The 23,383-nt window shown below is 48.7% G+C and overlaps 1 protein-coding gene across 2 annotated transcripts in view; it reads right to left on the reverse strand.

The window, feature by feature from the left end:
- Nucleotides 1-655: 655 nt before the first annotated feature.
- The window catches only part of TRIM29 (tripartite motif containing 29), a 33,313-nt gene continuing 10,585 nt past the window's right edge, over nt 656-23,383 (reverse strand). Inside the window, exons 3-9 of one of the 2 annotated variants that reach the window (XM_006117224.5) lie at nt 21,546-21,779; nt 20,965-21,163; nt 18,216-18,299; nt 12,529-12,615; nt 9,431-9,532; nt 7,905-7,981; nt 656-3,715 (exon numbers count right to left, since the gene is read on the reverse strand). In XM_006117224.5, the coding sequence (XP_006117286.1) occupies nt 3,653-3,715; nt 7,905-7,981; nt 9,431-9,532; nt 12,529-12,615; nt 18,216-18,299; nt 20,965-21,163; nt 21,546-21,779 (846 nt within the window). In that variant the 3' untranslated portion in view covers nt 656-3,652. The remainder of the gene's footprint in view (nt 3,716-7,904; nt 7,982-9,430; nt 9,533-12,528; nt 12,616-18,215; nt 18,300-20,964; nt 21,164-21,545; nt 21,780-23,383) is intronic. The other variant, XM_006117225.5, reaches the window with a different exon arrangement.

Raw genomic sequence — 23,383 nt, forward strand, 5'->3', positions numbered from 1 at the left:
AGGCTGCCTCGTGCTTAGGAGTTGGGGCAGATTGGGTGGCATTCAGTCCTTCCCTGCTTCCAGGGAAGGCGGTTTTGTAAAGCTAAGTTAATGTGGGCGACCTGCCTGTAGACACACCCAGGTTATAATGTACCAGCTTGTTACAGATACCTGGTCCCAGGCCAGGAGTGAAATAGCTTCTTCCGCTCAGCCCCCTTTGTATCATAAAACCGCTACACTGGTCTTGAACAGCCGTGGCCTAACCTTTCCTTCCGCGGGAGTTCAGAATTCGGCCCAAGGCGCACAGGCCCGTGCGTGATGCAGCCTGTGAACGGCACTGGTAGAGTTTTGTGCAGGAATGGTTATTCGGGGGAAGCAGCCATGGAATCACTTTTAAGGGGAGGCCGCAGACCAAGTGTGAGGTTTGTGGGCAGAGCTATGTGGCAGAGGGGTAGGGGAGTGGCCCATCCGGGTCAATAAGCAACGGCAGGGGGTTCTGAGTTAGAACAGCGGATTTGTTGTAGCTCAGGGGATGTTGCAGGACGGGGAGGGACACCCATCAGGTGTAGACTCCGCTCGTCCTGGGTTCTCTTTGTGCCTCTTGCCAGCAAGACCGATCTCCCTCGTTTTCAAAAGCCCTGAAAGTCGTTCAGAATGGCACAAACACACAGTCCGCAGAGAAAGAAATCCTGACCCCAGCCGCTCCTGGGACACTGAGGTTTCTCTTTTATTTCTGCAGTGCAGGTTACACCCTCTAAGAATCTCATGAGCACAGCACCAGCCGGCCCGATGCAACAGAATTCCCAGCGGTGTTACTGCTTTTATCCAGGCCGACAAAATAATACAGCAGTGCATGCCAAATTCACCTCTAAGCCCCAGGGCTAATCCACGAGGTCCAGTGAGAAAAAGGGCACTGCTTGATGCGCAATTGCTTTCCATTGGGCAAGAGAGTTTCAAGCAAACTAGGGGTGCTGGTTGGACAAAGTGGGGGGCCTGCTTCTCATACGGGGATAAATCAGGAGCAAGTCTGTTCAAATCAGTGGTGTTACACCAGTGTAAAACACTTTTGCAAGATCAGAATCATGCCCACGCAGCAAGACTGTTCTAAAGTAGGCAATATTGTAGAGATGGGCGTGAGACATACATTTCATTAGGGGGGATCTTGGGGAGGAGGATATAGTCAATTTCCCTTCCTATTGACATAAGAGCCTGCAGTGAAGCTTGGATCTAGATCTCCGCTTTCCCCAAAATGTCTGGGTTCTTTGGACCCAGCGTTTGGGGATCACGCTTATCTCTAAACAAGTATGAACGAAGGAAATGGGAGCATTTATCAGAGTAAAACCATCAGCGTGCCTTTTAAAAGCCATGACGAGTAACTTAAAAACAAAAAATAGGCAATTGGGGATGTATTTGGAGCAGAAGCCAAAGAAATCCTCTTTCTAAATGACCCCATCACTAGTAACTAGTCAGTGCATCGTCACCCTTCCCCTCTGTGGTTTGTATTAACAGTTGCTGAATATATTATATTACCACATATTGTTTCCCTGGGTCCATGACTTCAGAACCTGTGTCCCAATCCCCTATGACTTAAAGTAGCAGCCAGTGCCGTAGCTTATTTTAGTATCTTGCACACACGCACGCACACAACTGTAGCTTAAATTTTCCAAAGCAAATAACGGAGCCCAACCCCACCCGCAGCACCTTGATTTTCTTTAAAACATGGATCTCAAAGAGGAGGCAGCCATCTTTCAGACTCAGAAGTTTTGTCTGAGGAACCGGATGCAAAAAACAGCACACAACTTTGCGTTGGGGATTAACTGTAAAGTAATTTTCACCCAGCAATAGGTGTGACCTCATTCAGCCAGATGCTGCAAGCGTGTGAGAGCAGGCCAGGTGCAGAGAGAGAGGGTGGGCTCGTTGCGAATCCGAGGAAGACTTGAACCGAACAAGCCACAGAAAGTAGCTACAAGCACTCGCTTCTTGGCTCTGCAGCAGCAACTTTGATAGGCACTGAACTTATGGGCAGCAGCAAGCTCTGGTGCGCTTCGAGATTTTGAAGTCAACAACAACTCCACTCCATTGCCCAGGGGAAAAATTAAGTTGGATCATTGAAACACGTAAGGTCTCTGCCCTGGTTTCTGATGGTGTGACAGGTTGTAGTAGGCCTCAAAACCCCATGCTGGAGGCTTGGGGCCTTGTCAAATCCCACCTCAGAAAAGAACCATAGAGAGATCCTCCAGGCAGGCTAGAGTGGCTATAGGAGGAACCAGCCACTCAGAGGCCAAGAAGGTCTATAAAAGGAGTTGCGGGACCAGAGTCAGCTCAGTGCTGCTAGAAATCTCAGAGTGAAGAGAGGGTTCGTGGCTGAGGGGAGGATGGGCAGCACCACGGAGACCTCTATCTGGAGAGCTGTGGTGGACTATATTGAGGCTGTGAAATAAAGCCCTACAGTAAGGCAAAGGAAGTTGTCTCCAAGAGATGAAGCCCTGGAGGCATCACTCTTGAACAGAGTGGGCAGCGGGTAGCTTGAGGGATGCTAGCAGAGGGCACTGAGATGGGGCCCTGTTAAGTGTGTACCCGGAAGAGGTTCGTGCTTGATCACACATGGGGGGGTGACTCTCCCAGAGGGGGCTGAGTTGCCAAAGAGCCTTTTGGCTTTGAACAGGCAAGAGTGGAGGGCGCTCGCGAGAGGGGAGTGCTGCCCCGTGACACCATGGTATGGTCAGAACCCTCCCCCTTGAAATATGAACCTGAGCCAAAAAATAAATTCCTGATCCAGAGAAGAAAAACGGCACCAAAATACATGAGCCAGTTTTGCCGAGGGCCGGGGGGCCACCTAAGAAGCCTAATCAATCTTCCATTAGCCGGATGGATTTTCTGTTCCTTTTTTCATTTGATGAGGAGGCCGGAGGGGCGCGTTAATGGAATGTAGGGCCTTTGGCAGCCAGCCCGGGGAGGAATGACTGGAAGGGGTTACTCTCTGATGCTGCTTTGGTGGCCTTTCTCAGAGCAGTGCTTAGGCCCTGGTGATGTCTCCCATGTGGCAATCTATGGAAGAGCATCTCCACAGAGAGGCCAAGGACTGAATGGGTCACAGAGACAGATCCACCCTTCCCACTTGTGGAGGATGAGGCTCCTGGCAGATTGAGCCGTATGGATAGAGGCGCATAGGCAAAGCTTGGCCTGCCAGTTCCCAAGGTGACCCTGCCTTGTAGATTCACAGAGAATATCAGACTCCAACTTGGCACCTGTCACCAGCTCTAGAAATTCTCTCAGAGACGACTGTGTGGGTTGGGAGAGCAGGAAGCCCATCGTATGATGCTGCGCAGAGGAAAAGACCAGTGCCTCCCATCCCAGATCCCCAAAGCACCGAGAAGCAGAGCAATCGGCTCGGCCGGCAGAGGAGGGTGTTGCAAGACGGGGACTACAAAGGCTACAGGGGCTGTGCTTTTTACAGTTCTTTGGGGCTGCGGAGCTTTCAAGGGAAATATAAAATGGTCTTGGGACTGATTCTGAGTCGGGAAAAGTCCTCGTTTCCTCTGGCACCAACCACCCCATCCAGCCCCTCCAGAGACTACAGCGGGAAGGTTAAGAGCGTAGCAGGTTCATCTATGAATTTCGTGGTTGGGTCTCCACTCCTGGCACATCTGGCTTTTCCCACGGACCTTGGGACTCAAGGTGCCTCGTGCGAAATGATTCCGTTGCCTTTGTTGACGTAAAAGGGGCGATGGTGTGTCTGCAAATGGAGAATTTCGGACATGTGAGTTAAGAGAAGGACGGTAACTTGCAGTCTGTCTTTTCTCTGCCCTCAACATGCACTGCCTCTGCCATCTAATGAACCATCTCACGTCCCCCTTTTCACCTGAACTTCCGCCCTGCTTTTGGGAGTGTGACACCACCCATCCCCTTTCTTCTGAACCTGGAGCTGCTTGACTTATTCAGTGCAAGCTTAGCCCTTGTTCTCTGGCCACATGGACTTTGGATGGGCTTCATTCTGGGGCAGAAGATCTACACAAAGTCTCCGCATTCATTCAATCCCACATGGGCCTCCAAAATAGGACGTGGATGGAGCATGTGTCTGCTGCCAGGCTGAATTTCTCACATGGATTATTGTATGCGGTTATTCATTGTTTGGAATTCCTCGGTGAACTAAATGCCACCCTGTCAGAGGCTCACAAATGACTTTCTGGTGTCTCCCAAGGATCTCTCTCACAGGGACATGTTTCCCAGCACACTTTTCTAGGTCTAATCCTGTCAATAGGCACAGTCTGTGTGTGATGGGTCAGCGAAGTCACGTGGTGTTTTTCTGCTCTCCAGCTGGACGACCCAAAACCCTTAAACGTGACTGCAAGGAACGAGCATTGTGAAATACCCGGTGTTCTCTCCTCAAGCCCACGTGTGACTATAGGTTTCTGTGTGACAAGTTCTCAAAAATCTGCGCAAACAAAACCCAGTTTGTGTGAATCTTCCTGAATGAGAAAGGGGCAGCAACAATGGTGAATTTGAGCAGCTATTGTACGAATTGACCCTCCTCTGCTTGTTGCTGTTTCAGTTGTGCTACTTCACAACAGCATCTAACCTCACGCTGTTCCCACCATGTCGATCTGGCTGTGTTTACATCCAAAAAGAGACCCCTGCAAAAAACCAGCTTTGGCTGGCAGGAATGAGCTTGCAGCACTTGCAATCCACACCAGCCACCTTATGGGTGGGTTGTGCTAGTTGGTTGCAACACCTCAAGCAAGATCTTCAGCTCGGAGTCACCTGCATTGGCAGGGTGACTCTGCAGGGTGTGGCTGCAGGAGCTCAACGGGTCCTCTTAATTAGATCCTATAATGCCGTGCATCGCTTCGGGAGATTACCCAACTGTCCCTGCTCCCAGCAATGTTGCTGGGCTCCAAAAATATGCTGAGCCAGCTGGAGTTGCAAGACGTATGGAGGTGTCGAAATGAGCACAGCCATGAATATGCCATAAGTCAGCACAAGGGTGAGTGTACCAGCCTTTTTATGACATCGATATCCTTAGGGTTGCCAGATACTTTCACAAAAAATACCGCACATGGCGAGAAAAAAATTGGTTGACGGGAAAAAAAAAACAGGGGGCTAAACCATAAGAACAGGTTCAGTATTTTCTGGGGTCTTTTTTACCGGACAGAGCCCACAAATACCGGACTGTCTGGGCAAAAACTGGACACCAGGCAACCCTACATATCCCTGCTTAGTACAACAGGGTACGAGCAAAGGCAGCCTGGGCTTTGCATCATCATGATACACTAACCTAGATCCAGCTCATGCCTTGAGAAGGGTTGGGTGGTGTGACAAGGTGCTGAAGCCCCCTGCCTTGCCACACACCAGCCTAAGAAAAGAGCAATAGAGAAGTTTTCCAAGCTCCTTGGAGCGGTGGTATGAGAGGCAACCCACCAGGGCCCAGCTAAAAACTGTTTTGCGCAAAAAAGCCCCGATGGCGAAAATGGCGATCGGGGCTTTCTTGCGCAAAACCGCGTCTAGATTGGCACGGACGCATCCGTGCCAATCTAGACGCTCTTTTCCGCAAATGGTTTTAACGGAAAAACTTTTCCGTTAAAAGCATTTGCGGACAATCATGCCAGTCTAGACGTAGCCAGACTGTGGAATGATGCATATGAGATGGATGGATGGATGGATGGATGGATGGATGGATGGATGGACCTAGCATGTCCATCCATCCCTGCTGCTTGGCCCCCACTTCTTGCACCTGCTGCTTAATGCATGTGAATTCCTTTTGCTTTACAGCTCCAATTTCCAGCGTAATTAAAGAAAGGAGAAAAGCTCCCCTTTAAATAACTCTCTGCGGACTGACGGTTCTGGCCTCCTGGAGCAATGCAGTCCGTTGTGCGAATTAATATTTACAGGCCTTTTAGAAGGTGGATTACTTAAATACATATTTAAGGCTATTTTAAAAGCCAGATTATTGGCCCAATAGACTGTAAAAGCTCCTACCGAGCCACTGCCGTGTGGAATGTGTGTATCTATTTTGCAACTTTTTAGTGCTCATATTAATCATCTGGATTGTTTGGTTCAGCTCTATTTGGTGAACAGAAGCTATAAAAATAAAATAGCCCCATCTACTATATGCATGAGAAAGAAACCCAAGTGTTTACATGGGGGAATCTGTCCAGGTTGTTGATTAATAGCAGAGTGCTCCAAAGGGTGTGAGTGGCATTAATGGAGTTGGACTATCACAACAGATCCATGCCTGCTGTGGGTCTCACGCCTGGTAGATAGTTGATCCACCCTCAATTTGATCACTGTCCAATGGACTTGAAAACCCTATTTCGCTAGCCTTGCTTCCCTATTATAACAATGGGCTACAGCAGTGACTTCCTGGTCCTACCTAACTCCTGCTACTGCAGGGATATTAAGGGCAGGGGTGAGGAATCTCCGGCCCACAGGCCACGTGTGGTTTCTCAGAGTTAGCCACTGGCAGGCGGCCGGACGGTTGTTTACCTGAGCGCCTGCAGGCACGGAGCCTTGCAGCTCCTGATGCTGCAATTTGCCTTTCCCGGCCATTGAGAGCTGTGGGAATCAGCGCGGACGTGGCCACCACCACGTCCCACAGCAAACTGGGAACAGCAAACTGGGGCCACTGGGTGCTGCAGGGCTTCCTGCCTGCAGAAACAGCGTGTTGGCCCACCAGTGGCTAACCCTGACAAACCGCTTGCAGCTGGAGCGCCAGAGATTCCCCACCCCGGTCTATTCTTTCCGTTTGACAGAGCCAAATAGTCACCCTAAAGCAGTCATTTTGCAAGTGGTTGCTGCTTGCTGTGTTCCTTTCTTCCAGCTGGTAAATGCTGGTAACACCTGGTATTTTCCCCCCTTTTCCATTCTTAGGGCGATGGAACGTTCTTACAAATGCATAATAATGATCAAAAGAGAAACTTTCATTTGGAAGAGGGAAAGTTCATGCATTTAATTTAGAATTTGCAAGATGCTAAGATACTTTCAATGCTAAGGGAGATAAAGGAACCAGGGTAACTAGGTTCCAGTAGGTTTTTATGTGGTCATTTGTTTTGCTAAGGGCTTGTTAACCCAGCATGGTTTTTATTTAGCAATTGAATAAAATGGCTTGGCATCTTCTCTAGTCCAGTGTTTCTAACTCCTGTGAGTTGTGATATGTGGTGTTTTTTGTAAGCCCCCAGCTTCTGGAGTCAGGTGATTACCTACGAATCGCTGCTTTTTTGTTGGGAGAGGGGTTAAGAAAAATAAACCTCTAGACATCACAGTAGCTGGGAAATCCTGAAAACATGAAATATGAAGACTCCGAAAGCAGATGGCATATAAAAAGGCCTCCCCAAATGCACTATTTTAAAAATCTCTTGTGGTGTTTAAACACGTGGGGTGGGTAATATTGAAACTTGTTTACACCAGTGGAAAGTGGGTGCAAAACACATCCACACAAATCTAGTTTCTGACCACTTGGGAGAGCTAGGATGACACAGCAGCAATGAATTGGGCCTATTTTTCCTTAAGACTGATCCTGGACCTGCCATATGCTTGATCATACAATTTTAAAGGCTGATTAGCATGTGAGACCGTCTTATGCGATGGTCTGTGATGTGCAGAGCACACCGTATGTGCTTTCTAGGCACCATGACCAGACTTCCCATAGGTAACCCCCACAGAGTGCCCAGTAATATTGCAGAGTATAAACAACTGTGCCAAGGTCTAGATTGGAGCAGATTTCCATGTAAAGCCTGATCATTAAGATTTGGAATGGGATTGAACCAAAACCCTGCATCCAAATGCTTCTGAGCCGCCGGTGACGTTTAGTTGTTCTCCCTTCCCCAGATCTGAAAACTCCCTGTCCTTATAAGTCCTCTGTGCTCCCATAGCAGTCTCTTCTCTTGTTGAAGCCCCAGAAATGCAGAAGCCTCAGTCTCATTACTTACCAGTATGGATTGCTTGGAGGATTTCCATGTCTGCGGCTGCACCTTTGTAGTTTGGTGTCTCACGATTGCGGGGTAAGCTGTGACAATACAAAAGTAGCTAGTTAGGAGCAGTGGCGGGGTTATGATTTGGTCCGAGTGGTATCCCTTCTTGCAAGCACCCTAGCAAATTACAGGGTTAGAAAATATACATAGTTAGGAATCAGTCTGCCACCAAAATGCAGCCACTTCTGGGGTGGACGGCAACACCACTCAACAGCTGAGGGGGAAGGGAGTGGAAAAAAACAACCTAGCCAGTTAAATTGTATGGGGGAGGCAGAATGTAATTAGCTACGTTCTAGGTAGGCCAAGATCCCAGGCTAGCTGCTCTGACTCTTACAAAGAGCAAAAGGGTCTTTAATTGCTGCACACAAGCAAGACCGTGGATTTACAGCTTAGCTGAAAGATGGCATGTCTGCAGCCCCCTAGGGGCACCATGCCATGGGATGTGACTCAGAAGCAATAGCTGCCTCTGCTGACCAGCCACCGCGACCAAAGCCTTTATCCTGGGCTTTTCCATTCTAACACCTAAACAGAGGAGTGGAAGAAGGAGGTGGAGTGAGATATAAAGCAGCTACCCCCCCCCCCCCCCAAAGCCTTGTATTGGCCAGGCCTGGCCCTGGTTAGCAGGAATTGATGAACCTTGGATGCCCTTGAACTGGCAGTAGCCAGGGAGAAGAAGAGGGAGAAATCCTGGGTCCAATGAAGTGTTCCACCATGTTCCTTTGTTTTAATGAATGGCGGTTAATGCCTGGCTCTTACTACATCTCAAACTGCTTCATAAAGTACACCAGTGTCGTTATAGCCATTTTATCAAGGGGCAAACTGAGGCACAGAGCAGACAAGGGACTTGCCCAGGGTCTCCCCACAGGCCAGTGGCAGAGTCAGGACTACACCGCAGGTCTCTTGAGTCTCAATGCAGTACTTTCTCTACTAGGCCACACTGTCTTCCACATTATTAGGTTAATCCCGTTAGGATTTAGCAAGGGGAGGGGTCAGTGGGTGATGTTCACCGGAATCCCTCCTTCCCCGCCCTCCCCTACTGCCAAATTACTCTTCCACTTTCCCCTCCTTCCTTCTCCCCCATAAACCACCTCGCGCTGACAATCCCAAAGTTATCAAAACCCTGCTGTCGTGGCTCACTGCATTCAGCTACTCTGCTAACCAGGCCAGAGCGCGTGCTCTGGGCAATGTTCCCTCTCATTTTTTCATCCGTGTGCAGAATCAATTTTGTTATGTGCACCACTGATAGAAACACCCGCTGTGAGCGGCTGGGGGCTCTGCTAATCAGCTGGGCTGACCTGAATCTCTCCATATAGGGAACGCTGGCTCCAGGGGCCATAGCTCCAGGCTCCCTGTCTTGGGAAGCAACAGAGAGTGGGGAAAACAGCTCCCCCCCATCAGTCGCTATAGAATCTAACACCTACACAGAGGGGTGGGAGAAGGAGGTGGAGCGAGGTATAAAGCAGCTACCCCCCAGATCCCCATACCACTCTTAGTGAACAGGCTGCCATCGGACTGTTTGCTGAAGTCACCCGGTGAACTCTGCCCCATTGGGGAGAACTGATACGGCAGCTTAGTTCCATTGCTCACTGGAAAAGAGAAGAGCTTCGGTTACTTAGGGAGGTTGCCTTCCAGGGGTAAAAGTCCTCGTTTGAATAATGATCAGCCTGTGCAATTGTCTGGCACCTGCTGGGCGTATGGAACTGAGATCCCTGGGAATGCAAACAAAGGACTGTTAATTACCCAACAGCTATCTCGTTTAGTCCTTACCGATTCCTGTGGGGAGGGAGGGGGCAGCAATGGGAGAGGAGGAGCTGCGGCTGAGTCTTATAAAACTGCACAAGGGTCTGAAATTCCAGTTTCCTGGGCGGGGGGGAGGCTTTGAAAACCTTAGCAGGACCCAGTGAAGGAAGGGAAGGGAAGGCCCGGAGCGCCGAGGGGGGTGTAAGTCGGAGGTGGCCACCTCCTCAGGGCAGGTGGAGAAGGTAGATGTTAGCAGGGTGTTTGGACAGTCTCAACGTTCTGCATAGGGACTGGGAGGAAGAGGTTTTTTTCTTCCAAGAAACCACCACGAGTGTGGGTGGGGGTGTGGATGGTGCCAGCCAGGCCGTGAGAAACTGGTACGCAAATGGGAATCCTTAGTCAGGCTCAAATCCACCAAAGCTCCTTGACCCTCAGACTTTGGGACCCAAGGCAAGGTCCAGTGAAATCATAGGGAATCTGTGCCCGAGCTTTGGATCGGGCCCTGGCTGCTGAGGGGGAGTCTAATGGGAGAGCATGTGGGAAAAAGGAGACAGTTCTGCCAGGGGACATAGAATCATAGAATCATAGAATCATAGGACTGGAAGGGACCTCAAGAGGTCATCGAGTCCAGCCCCCCGCCCTCAAGGCAGGACCAAGCTCCACCTACACCATCCCTGACAGATGTCTATCTAACCTGTTCTTAAATATCTCCAGAGAGGGAGATTCCACCACCTCCCTTGGCAATTTATTCCAATATTTGACCACCCTGACAGTTAGGAATTTTTTCCTAATGTCCAATCTAAACCTCCCCTGCTGCACTTTAAGCCCATTACTCCTTGTCCTGTCCTCAGAAACCAAGAGGAACAAATTTTCTCCTTCCTCCTTGTGACACCCTTTTAGATATTTGAAAACCGCTATCATATCCCCCCTTAATCTTCTTTTTTCCAAACTAAACAAGCCCAGTTCATGAAGCCTGGCTTCATAGGTCATGTTCTCTAGACCTTTAATCATTCTTGTCGCTCTTCTCTGTACCCTTTCCAATTTCTCCACATCTTTCTTGAAATGTGGCGCCCAGAACTGGACACAGTACTCCAGCTGAGGCCTAACTAGTGCAGAGTAGAGAGGCAGAATGACTTCACGAGTTTTGCTTACAACACACCTGTTGATACAACCTAGAATCATATTTGCTTTTTTGGCAACAGCATCAAACTGTTGACTCATATTCAACTTGTGGTCCACTATGACCCCTAGATCCCTTTCTGCCATGCTCCTTCCTAGACAGTCGCTTCCCATCTTGTATGTATGGAACTGATTGTTCCTTCCTAAGTGGAGCACTTTGCATTTCTCTTTATTAAACCTCATCCTGTTTACCTCTGACCATTTCTCTAACTTGCTAAGGTCATTTTGAATTATGTCCCTATCCTCCAAAGAAGTCGCAACCCCACCCAGTTTGGTATCATCCGCAAACTTAATAAGCGTACTCTCTATCCCAATATCTACATCATTGATGAAGATATTGAACAGTACGGGTCCCAAAACAGACCCTTGAGGAACTCCACTTGTTATCCCTTTCCAGCAGGATTTAGAACCGTTAACAACAACTCTCTGACTACGGTTATCCAGCCAATTATGCACCCACCTTATCGTGGCCCTATCTAAGTTATATTTGCCTAGTTTATCAATAAGAATATCATGAGAAACCGTATCAAATGCCTTACTAAAGTCTAGGTATATGACATCCACCGCTTCTCCCTTATCCACAAGGCTCGTTATCTTATCAAAGAAAGCTATCAGATTAGTTTGGCATGACTTGTTCTTCACAAACCCATGCTGGCTATCCCTATCACTTTATTACCTTCCAAGTGTTTGCATAGGATTTCCTTAATTACCTGCTCCATTATCTTCCCTGGGACAGACGTTAAACTGACCGGTCTATAGTTTCCTGGGTTGTTCTTATTCCCCTTTTTATAGATGGGCACAATATTTGCCCTTTTCCAGTCTTCTGGAATCTCCCCTGTCTGCCATGATTTTTCAAAGATCATAGCTAAAGGCTCAGATACCTCCTCTATCAGCTCCTTGAGTATCCTGGGATGATTTCATCAGGACCTGGTGACTTGCTGACATCTAACTTTCCTAAGTGACTTTTAACTTGTTCTTTTTGAATCCTATCTTCTAAACCTACCCTCTCTCTGCATGCAAAAAGAGCTCAGATTCATGAGCCAGGACTGAGCCCTTGGGCAGAGTAAAGAGGCCTTGTCTCCAGCAAACGAACAGAAGGGGAGGCTGTGGGAAAGAGAATGGTAGGAGTGTGAACAGAGAAATGGAGAGAGATCTAAGGAAAAAGTGACAGACAAGGAAGGGGGAGGTTAGTCAGGTTTTGCCCAGGAGACAGCCAAGAACAGGGCCAAGTCGTGCTAAGTGCTATGCAAACACAGCCCTTGCCACAAACTTTCAATCTGCACAAAAGAGAAAGGAGAGGAGAAGGATGGCACCTCAGGTGGCCTGCATTCAGTTGCTGTCTCTGCCACAGACTGCCCGCATGACACCTTGGTCAAGTCACTTAGCCTCGATGTGCCTTGGTTCCCTATCTGTAAAATGGGAATAACAATATTTCCTACCTTCCTTTGTCTGTATTTGGATTATAAGGAGCAGGGACTCTCTCTAACTATGTGTAGCCTTGAACATGGCTGTAATGTAGATGACGATGATATATAAGCCAAATAGAAAAGGTTCAAATAAGGGGAAAGGGCTGCCAAAAAGCATCAGGGTGGCTGAAAGGGCAAGGGCAGAGAGAAGTAAAGGGGAAGGACTAGGAAGAAAGTGGCAGAGATGGAGGAAATACCTTTCATTGAGAAAGAGTTGCCCATGCCAAGTGCGTCGTCTGCACTTTGGAAGGAGGAATATTCCCACGCTCGGGTGTTGAAATTGGCTGTAAGACAAGAGAATCCAGTTTGGTAATCAGCTCCTGATGATCCGGACCTAGGCCTGTGGCCAGTGTTCATCCACCTAGAGTCCTCCTCGCCGATTTAGGATCAGAACCCCCACTGGAAAGGCGAGGGTGGAGCAGGCCAGAGGGCTTGGTCCAAGCCACAGAAGAATCATCCATCTGTTCCCCATAGCCTAGGTGGGAGAGGGAGCGAGAAGCCCTTCCCCGTTCTGAGCTGTTTGAGTGAAGCCATCGCTAGTTACCTTAAGCTGCCCACTCTTTCTTTGCATGTCTATGTCGCAGAGAGACCTGCAGGGAACTGCTGGGACTCAGAACATGAGACACACACATAATGGGGAAAAGTTTCTTGCTTGCACACACACTCTCACCACGCGTCCCTCCACCCTCATAGGCTTGTGCTTCGGGGGTCTCCCAGCACCTCTTGCGGAGATGTGGGGGTTCTGCTGCATGCAGGTTTTCCGAGCAACCAAGCACTGAGGGCATAGGACACGCAGGAGGAAAACGAGCAAGATCTTGGAAATACATCTGCTGCCACCCTGTGGGCGGTTCTCATTTTAGCAATTCCATTCATGCACCTTCCACATGCTATCACATCATTGCACCATTCCTTTGCAAAGGTCAGACACCCAGACAAGTCACCCTGTTCCAACTTTTCAGATGTGGGGTCAGCTAGGGTTACTGGGCACTGGCTAGTATGGCAGCCTTCTGTTGTGTATGGCCATCACATTAAGCACTGCTAGCTTGCATCCTTTGGGTACATCCTGGCTGTGCCTAGACTGGCATGATTTTGCGGAAATACTTTTAACGGCAAAGTTTTTCCGCAAAAGAGCGTCTAGATTGGCACGGATGCTTTTGCACAAAAAGTGCTTTTGTGCAAAAGCATCCGTGCCCAGTATAGACGCACTTTTGCGCAAGAAAACTCTGATGGCCATTTTATCCATTGGGCTTTCTTGCGCAAAAAATTAAGGGGCCTGTCTACACAGGCCCTCTTGAGCAAGTATTCTTGCGCAAGAAGACTTATCCCTGAGCAGGAGCGTCAAAGTATTTGCGCAAGAAGCACTGAATTCTTACATTAGAACGTCAGTGTCCTTGCGCAAATTCAAGCGGCCAGTGTAGACAGCTGGCAAGTTTTTGCACAAAAACTTGCCAGTCTAGACGCACCCCCTGTCTAGACTTCACTGCTAACTTGCCCATCCACTGAATCATCACAGAGGCCAGATCTTTGCTTAGAGTTGGAGGGGGGGAGTAGCACAAGACTGAGGGCCAGGAATGCCTGGCTTCTAATTCTAGGTCTGACACTGTCTTTGCTGTGTGACCTTGGGCAAGTCATTTCACCTCGCTTGGTTTCCCTCCATGCCACAAGGAAAGTCGTATGGATTTTTGAGTTAGTTACTGCTGCTAGAGGGTTCTGAAGCAGATGACTATCCCCTGCATTTAGCAAGTGCTAAGGGGTTCTGTGTGACACCCCGTCTCAAAGTCCTGTATTGGTCAGAACTCCCTCTGAGAACTAACTGAAGCAAAATGCAGGACAATGTAGCACTTTAGACTAACAAGATGGTTTATTAGATGATGAGCTTTCGTGGGCCAGACCCACTTCCTCAGATCTAACTGAGAGTGTGAAGGCCCCAGCGCTGCATCAAGAGACCGTGTGTGTTCAAGCGCAGGGAGAGATGCGCTGAGATGGATGGCAAAGGAATGGACCGGCTCGATAACTCGCTGTGAAGTCATTCATTATGAGGAGTGGTTGTTTTGAAACCAGCCCGCTTCCCTATCTGTGAATCCTTTAGAAACCAACCTTATTGTCTGCAAATGCCTTTACTGAGCAAAGATCTTTGCTGAGACTTTTGGACAAGCAGCATCCAACCCTCTGTGTCTTTTAGGAACTGCTCACTTGCTGACTCTGTGCTAGTTGTTATTCTTCACAGTATGTGATTGGTTGCCTACATTACACGGTTTTAATTTTGCTCCCTCATTGGCTGATTAAAACAGAAATAGCAAATGACTGAAAGCAAATACCAACTGAGGCAATGAACCCTTTGTTCTCCTGCCAGTTTGGATACTGCGAGGGCTGCAGCTACCCCTCCTATGGTTTGTACATGCAAATAATAAACCAGCTATGGGTGCCTGAAGTCACCTGTGAGTTCCAACCATGGCTCTGCTCTGCAGCATTCAGCCGGCTCTGTGAATCTCTAAACTGTGAATCCCATAGGGTTTATTGAAGTGAGTGTCTCATTGATGTCAGCGGGACAGATCTGAGTACTACACACTGCTCCCTGTAACATTAGTAGAACCCGGGTCGTAACACCTATTGCACTGTAATTTGTCCACCCGCATTAGGGGGGACAGATAACGGTGTGAGTCATGATCAACAGTATTCAGTGCAATTCTTCATACAGTGATAGATGCAAGAGACTCGATCTATCCAGCGTAACCAAGAGTTGCTTAAGGGGTGACTTCACGACAGTCTGTAAGCCCCTTTGCAGGGAACAAAGATGCGATAGTGCAGATTTCAATCAAGCAGAGAGAGAAAAAAGGCTGGAGGCTGAATCTGAGCAAATTCAAAACGGAAATAAGGTGCAAAGGTTTCACAGTGAGGATAATTAACCAGGCTCGTGGCTAGGGAAGTGAATGGGTAACCGGTTAACCAATTCCCAGGAGTGGCCACAGGCAGATGGTTGCCCCCACACTAGGGCTAGGAGCCGGTGACAGCCCCAGGATCCTGCTTAGTCGATTAACCAGTTAAAGGTCGGGCTAACCTAAAGTTTAATCGGTTACCTGATTAATCGGAATATTACATCCCTAGTCATGGCGGATTCGTACCGTCAGTAGGATTCTAAATCAAGATGGGATGTGTTTGGAAAAGATCTGCCCTAGGTCAAACAGGGATTCGTTCCGAAAGGTCCTATGGAGTGTGTAATACAGGAGGTCAGACTAGGGCCCAGCAACTCAAAGATGTTTAGGTGCCTAACTCCCATGGGAGTCGAGGGGAATTGGGTGCCTAAATGCAATGAGTAGCTGGGCCTAGGGGACCACGGTGGCCTTATAATCTGTGTACAACAGGAGCTGGCCTGCCGGCCAAGAGAGCCCCTGCCCGTCAGCCTGGTCCTAGAGGTGTGGGAAGTAGGGTACAGGGAGTGCTGCCACTCCCCCAGGTTTTGCACCCAGTTCTCCTGTGCCCAGGGGAGGGCAGCCCCTCTGGGGTTTTGCCAGCTTCAGCCCTCCCCCTCGCCAGGGTCCTGCTATCCTCACGGCTCTACAGCCTGCCATCCCCTGGGTCCAAGCCACCGGCCCTGCAGGCTCCACTGTTGCTTGGGGGCTGGAAGAGACCTCAGGAGGTCATCGAGTCCAACCCCCAAAAGTTTTCAAGGGGGCAGTTGGACGGACTTGGCCCATGTGGTTGTTTTGCTGTGTGGAGGTGTAGCCAAAATGTAATATTTTAGTGTCTGTATAAGAATAGAGTGAGTATAATGAAGTTAATTAATCCTATATAGCGTTTTGCTTAAAAGATCTATATGCTTCTGTGTCACCCTGCCAGCCACCCCTCCTGATCAGCAGGAAAGAACGACCTCTTCCTTTGACAAATATGCATTGTGTAAGCTAATAAATGCACACCCCATGTTAAGGCAGGAAGCGACCATAACTTCTGAGAGTCATTTCTTTTCCTTAGGATCAATGGTGGCATTCACTTGGCACCCAGCAGGTGACATTACAAACCTGCAGCCCTGGCCGTTCCAACATGCATTTCGGGAAATGCCATCGTTAATTATAGATAGCAGCCACAGAGCTAAACCCTGCCCACATCTGTTTGTGCAGGGCAACAGCTGCAAACACCTGACAAATCCAGATGTGGCTTTGGAAACTCAGGAAGAAGCTGAAAGGCTACAAATTCCGTATGTGTCTGAGGTTCCCATTGAGCTAAATATATAGTTATCGCTTTCACATATCTTATTGCCCTGTTCTCGACCCTTTTTATTTATATTTGATGCTGATTTTCCACTGCCCTGCACTGTGAAGTCATTTCCACAAGACACGGTGGATGTAAAACACTACTGGTTCAGGAAGATAACAGTTCATTCCTACTTTGTGTTTCCTTTGCTTGGGTGTAAATAACAGAACAAGATGCAAGGCAGAACGGGTCCGGTCCTCACTAAAGGCGCATCAACACAGGATGTTACACTGGTATAAATTTATACTCCTGGACCAGTGTGAATGGAAACTCTTTCCAGAGTTCAGAGTGACGTTTTCCGGTATAGCTTAAACTGCTTCAAAATCAGCATAAGCTGTAGCAGAGAGTATCACTCTGCTATAGTTATACCAGCCTAGCTATTGCGGCATATTTAAATCACTGTGGTTCTATTGGTCAGTTTCCCCTCACAGGCAAACCCTGGGCTAAAAGGTTTACTTGTGTAAATCAGACTAGTTAACAAGTGTTAACACCTTCGTGCAGACAGAAAACCATGCTAGCTGGTGGTGAAACACGTTGAAATACCTTTTGTGGTGTTAAAATATGTTCTAACAGTGCCTAGTTCTTACACAGCACTGCTCCCTGTTAAGCTGAATGCACTTTCCAAGAATCCTTATTATCCCTAATTGATACAAGGGGAAACTGAGGGTATGTCTACACTTCCCCGCTAGTTCGAACTAGGAGGGTAATGTAGGCATACCGCACTTGCAAATGAAGCCCGGGATTTGAATTTCCCGGGCTTCATTTGCATAAGCGGGGAGCCGCCATTTTTAAATCCCCGCTGGTTTGAACCCCGTGCAGCGCGGCTACACGGGGCTCGAACTAGGTAGTACCAGTAGTTCGGAATAGGCATCCTAGTCCGAACTACCTAGTTCGAGCCCCGTGTAGCCGCGCTGCACGGGGTTCGAACCAGCGGGGATTTAAAAATGGCGGCTCCCCGCTTATGCAAATGAAGCCCGGGAAATTCAAATCCCAGGCTTCATTTGCAAGTGCGGTATGCCTACATTACCCTCCTAGTTCGAACTAGCGGGGTAGTGTAGACATACCCTGAGGCAGCAAACCCAGGCTGGGATTTGCCCAACGTTCCCTAGAAATCCCTTTGGCAGAGCTGGGAGTGGAATCCAGGTCTCCTGCACTTCCATACACATTAGCACATTTGAGAAAGGGTGGAGGTGCACAAATGTCTCAGCGGGTTTAAGCCGCACAGGAAACACGGGGCAAGATCCAGACTTAGGGTTGCCTGGACATGTGAAAGCCCAGAAGCTCTGCGGGGGCAGGGGAGTGAGGAGTTCGGGGGCAGGGGAGTGAGGAGTTCGGGGCCATTTAAAGACGCAGTGCCCTTTTTTTTCTCAACAACTTTGGTCTCTCCCTCCCCTCCCACCCCCCCAAGAGAATTTTTTGTTAAAACATCTGGCAACCCTATCCAGACTTGGAGTGAAAAGTACGAAAGGACTGAACTGGCTCGATTCCAGCACATCGATATGAAAAGGAAGTGGTCAGAGGAAGCAAATGACAAGCCACACGCTGCATCTCTGAGCCTTATCTGCCATGCTTTGTTTGGAGGGAGCCTAGCCACGGGCAGGCAAAGAGCTTGAGAGAGAAGGGTCAAACCCAGTACCTTTTGGAGTCATGTACATGGAGAATCTCTTCAGGCTGTCCGGCTGGCTCCACTCGTAGTTGTTGAGCATGTAGCGGTTATCCCCTGGAACAGCAGATCAGAGTCTGGGTTAGCAAGAGGTAGGACTGGAAGTGGCAGAGGCAAGCCGGGGGAGGGGGAGGGATAGATTGGAGCAACAATCGGCGTAGGGTTGTTCCCCTTTGGCTTTCCACAGACCTTTACAGAGAGACCATTTTGCCCTTGCAAGATGGGTCCTTTGAAAACAAACTTCCTTAGCTTTGCAAGTCCTGCTAGTGCTCCTTGGAACACGCTAGTGATGGCATTTGTGCAGCACACGCTATATAAGTGGATAGCTTGCTGCAGAGGAATGAATTTTCTCCTTGGAGATCACTGCACTTTTGAAATGTGGCCGCCATTCTGCCAGAGATCAGGATGGGGCGAGAACTACACTTTCATCCACTGAAACGTTAGGAACGATTTGACCAGCCAGGCTGTTGTTTGCTCCATTAGCGTTTGGCCTGAACGTGCAGGTTAATATTCGAGCTAGTCAGGAATTGTTTACAAACTGGACTTTGAAATAAGAAAAAAGCGTCTCCGGAAGTTTTGACTTAGTTTCTTAGCTCCGTGCTGGAATCGTTCAGTAAAACAAGAAAGATGGACAGACTGGCCCAGAACAGCCACTTCAATGGTTAGGCCCTGGGAAGTGGAAAATGAGGTTCAAGTTCTGGTTCGGCCTGATTTCCAGATTTGAATCCATCTCTCTCTCATTCCAGGCGGGTGCCAGGTGGTCCCTCCCTCTCCAAAATATTTGCAAACGTTTCATTTCAAGCAAAACAGGAACTTTTTCAGAGAAATCTCAAAAATGTTCATGGGCGGGGAGGAGAAGGAGGGGGACAGTTTTATCACCTGGTGCTAGTTAGCAACCCTCCCCTTCAAGTAGGTACACCCTAAGATCTTTAAGGATAGCAAGTAGGCATAAATGTGATTGTATATTCCATCCAGAGGACAGGACCTCCGTGCTTCCGACCGCCTCCTACTGACAAATGCGCGGAAGTAGAGACTCACTTAGCTATTTCTCCAAGGACTCCCACCCCAATGCTGATGTGTCTCATCCTGCTTAGCCGTCTGTCCCTGCTGCCTCTCTGCAGGTAGGAAGATTTCAGAGCCAGGGGAGCCCAAGAGGAAGAAGTGAATCAGCCCTGCAAAGTTGGAAGCTGTCTGATCAGGCTACATCTACGCGACGAGTTTTCTCGGCAAAAAATATGCAAACGAGGGACTCATTTGCATGAGTCACTGTCTCATTTGCATATTTTCTGCCGATCCGTTTTTGTGCTGGGGTTTTTGTGCAAAAACAAGCAATGTGGACGTTTTCTTTTTGCACAAAACCCCCTTTTTCTGCAAGATCGGGATACTCCTTTATGGGGGCATAGGATCGTGCAGAAACATGGGTTTTTGCGCAAAAAGAAAATTTCCACACTGCTTGTTTTTGCGCAAAAACCCCAGTGCAAGAATGGATTGGCAGAAAATATGCAATTGAGATTGCAACTCATTTGCATATTTTTTTGCTGAGAAAACTCGTAGTGTAGATGTAGCCTGAATGAGTTAAACACTGAATGCATAACATTAAACATCCACCCTTGGGTCGCCCTACATCCGACGTGCACTGCTCCTTGCAAAGCCAGCTAACCAGCTCCTTCCCCATTATCCTGTCACTGACCATGCATAAGATGCTTGTTGTTTTACTCCTTATCATACTGCCTCTGTATAAAACCCATGGTACACCTTCATCTTGAATACTGTGTACAGATGTGGTTGCCTCATTTCAAAACAAAGATATATTTGGGGAAAGGGTCAGAAAAGGGCAATGAAAATGTTTAGGGGTACGGAACAGCTTCCATCTGAGAGGAGATTAGTAAGGTGGCTATGGGGGATATGTGGAGATCTATAAAGTCATGACTGGTATGGAGAAAGTAGAAAAGGAAATGCTATTTTCTCCTTCTCGTACTGCAAGAACTAGGGAGAGCACCCAGTGAAATGAATAGGTAGCAGGTTTAAAACTAACAAAAGGAAGCATTTCTTCACACAATGCGCTGTCAACCTGTGGAACTCCTTGCCAGAGGATGTTGCAAAGGCCAAGACTATAACAGCGTTCAAAAAAGAACTAGATACATTCATGGAGAACAGGTCCATCAGTAGCTAGTAGCCAAGATGGGCAGAGATGGTGTCTGCCAGAAGCTGGGGATGGGTGACAGAGGAGGGGTCACTTGATGATTCCCTGTTCTGTTAATTCTCTCTGGGGCACCTGGCATTGGCCACAGTCGGCAGACAGGACACTGGGCTAGCTAGACCTTTGGTCTGACCCGGTCTGGCCATTTTTATATTCTCTTCAGGGAAGCCATCTGTCTCTGCAAGCCCCTGGGAAAGGTGTTGAGTGGGGCGGGGGACGCTCTGTGCTCCTGGAAGGAACGGGGCCTCATGTAGAAAGGGCGGAGCCAGGGCAACTAACCCTCCACAGTGCCCCTCCCCCAGCTCTCAGAGCTGCCAAGAACCCACGGCACTCCAGCGGCAATTTAAAGGGCCGGAGTGTCCAGCCTTTTGAATGGCTGGGTCCCACGGCAACTGCCTCCTTTGCCCCCTCCCCACTGGCAGGCCTGATCCTCTGTGACCTGGGGATGGGGCTGTCTCTGGATGTGGCGAGGAAGCAGAAAGGGGAGGGTGTGGAGGGAGGAGCAGCTCCGGAAAACGCTACCATTCTCCATGTGATTCCTCTCTATGAAGTTCCGGCTGAGGTCGCCCTTGCAGACCTTCTCCACGTGCCTCATGCAGACGTTGAGCAGGTCGTCCCGGAGGAGCCCCATGGACGGGCTCATGCAGTCGCCTTCCAGCAAGACGCTGTAAGTCGGGAGGGAGGGAGGAGCCGTGTAGTTCCTCATCATGGCTCCAAATTCCTGCCAACCAGAAGGCATGAAGGTTAAAGAACCAAGAAGCTAGGATGCAGGGGAGACTACGGAGAGACTCAGGTCGGGGAGAGGTTAGATACAATGGGGGATAGGGCGTTGGATTCCAACACCTCTCCAGAAGCCAATCCACTTAGAGTGTGCCCCACTCAGAAGGGATCCAGTAGTTTGGAACGCCCTCTGACCTGGTGAAAGCCTTGCCTACCCACTCAACTAGCTGATTCTTGCTTATGTCAGGTGTCTCCAAAATGCAGACCCTCACACATCACCGCAGGCTTGCCAGCGGACCTCATTCTATGTAGCCGGAGCAATGCCTGTGGTACCAGCTGGACCATCTGCCTGTCAGTGGAGGAAAGAGGCAGCCTCGATTTACCTGCAGGAAGAGCACCGAGTCACTGATCTGATGTATCTGGTCCCTGGTTTCCTTGTCCTCTTGCAGTAGCTTTGCCCTCTCTTCTAGCTCCTCCACAATTTCTTTTATGTTCTCCACTGCGTGTTTTTCTCTCTGGTCCAGGGCAACCTTCACCTCTTCCCGCTGCTTTTCCAGGTCCCGGATCAGCTCTTTGAAGTGCTGCTCCACAGTGGCTTTCTCGTTGGTGGTGAAGTTCTAGTGGGAGGGAAAATAGAAGGTGCATGGCATGAGGATCTCGGACTGGAGACTCCAGCAATCTAACACTGACCCGCAGTGTATGCTCAGGAGAGCATAATGTTGGAGACACACCTCCTTCCCCAGGACCCAGCTAGTCCAGACATGGCCAGGCCTCTTAAGCCCACAGGGCAGCATTTGTGCATGAAGATCCCCCATGCTACCAATGTGCAAACTGGAAATCCTAGACTGTACCAGGAGAAGTGTAGCATGGAGACTTCTTAGATGGCAAGGTCTCTGGGTTAGGGATTGTGGCTGTGTTTGTGCAGCGCCTAGCACAATGCGTGGGGTTTCTGAATGCTACTTAAAAGGAGTCACTTATTGAGACTGGGTCTCCGGAGGGCAGGTGGCAGAGACATACTCAGCAGCCAGCCCATGGGAACAAATCCTACCCTAAGATCTGGGAGACACTAGAAAAGTTACATTGATATCATTCTGTTTGGGCGTGTCTAGACTACAGTGGTTTTTTCGAAAAGAGTAGCCTTTTTTCAAAAAAACTTCCCCTGCATCTAGACTGCTGCCACATTCTTTCGAAAATAAATCGAAAGAACGCGGCAGTTTTTTCGGCCATGGAAAACCTCGTTTTACGAGGAAGAACGCCTTCTTTCAAAAGTGCTGTTTCGAAAAAAGGCGCTAGGTAATGCAAACTGTGCTTTTACGAAAGAGAACATCCAGCCTGCCTGGGCGCTCTCTTTCGAAAAAGCGGCTTGATTTTTCGGAAGTACTGGTTGTAGTCTAGTCGCTCTTTTTCAAAAGAAGCTTTTTCGAAAGTATCTTTCAAAAAAGCCTCTTTCGAAAAGGCGTGTCGTCTAGACGTACCCTTTGTTAGGAGGGTGGGAGTTCCCTATCAGTACGGCTATAACAGTATTACTTCTAGCATGGACATAGACTCGTATAAAGTTACCTTATGTGGATACAGTTTATATACAGCACACTAAGTTGCACCAAAACTAGCACGTATGTGCTGGTGTATATATGTCTACACTTGGAGCGTTTTTCCATGTTCATTATACCAGTGTAGTGACCACAGCAAAAGTTTGTAGTGTAGTCAAGCCTGCATCCCTTTGACATCCGCAAGAGACCTAGGTTCTGAAAAAATGAGCAGTCCTGTGCTACCTAAAAACTAACACATTTATTTGGGCATAAGCTTTCATGGGCTGGAGCCCTCTTGGTCAGAAGACTTCTTGTTGTGCTTGCTGAAACACTTACATGGCTACCCCTCTGACAGGAGGTTCTGAAGTGATACATGAAAATAGGGCTCTGGCTCGTGTGTCACTTAGACCCATGTCCTCAAAGAGATTTAGATGGCTCACCCCTAATGGAGCCAATGCCCGTTTGAAATTGTGACCCAGAATGACCATGGATCGTTCCATGTTCAGGCCTAAGCTTTCTATCTTGGTTTCCCACATGATACGAAAGGAAGAAAGCAAGCCAAGGTACTTCTGGTGCACAACTGTGGACCGTTCAGAGAAGGCGGGGTTTCTAGATGACTGCATAATGTGTTGGACCTGGTCTACATCCAGTGTTTGCCCAGGACGGGTGTGAATTCTTTTTGACTGATATTG

This window comes from Pelodiscus sinensis, chromosome 25 (assembly GCF_052426305.1).
Source record: "Pelodiscus sinensis isolate ZL-2025 chromosome 25, ASM5242630v1, whole genome shotgun sequence".
NCBI classification, from domain to species: Eukaryota; Metazoa; Chordata; order Testudines; family Trionychidae; genus Pelodiscus; species Pelodiscus sinensis.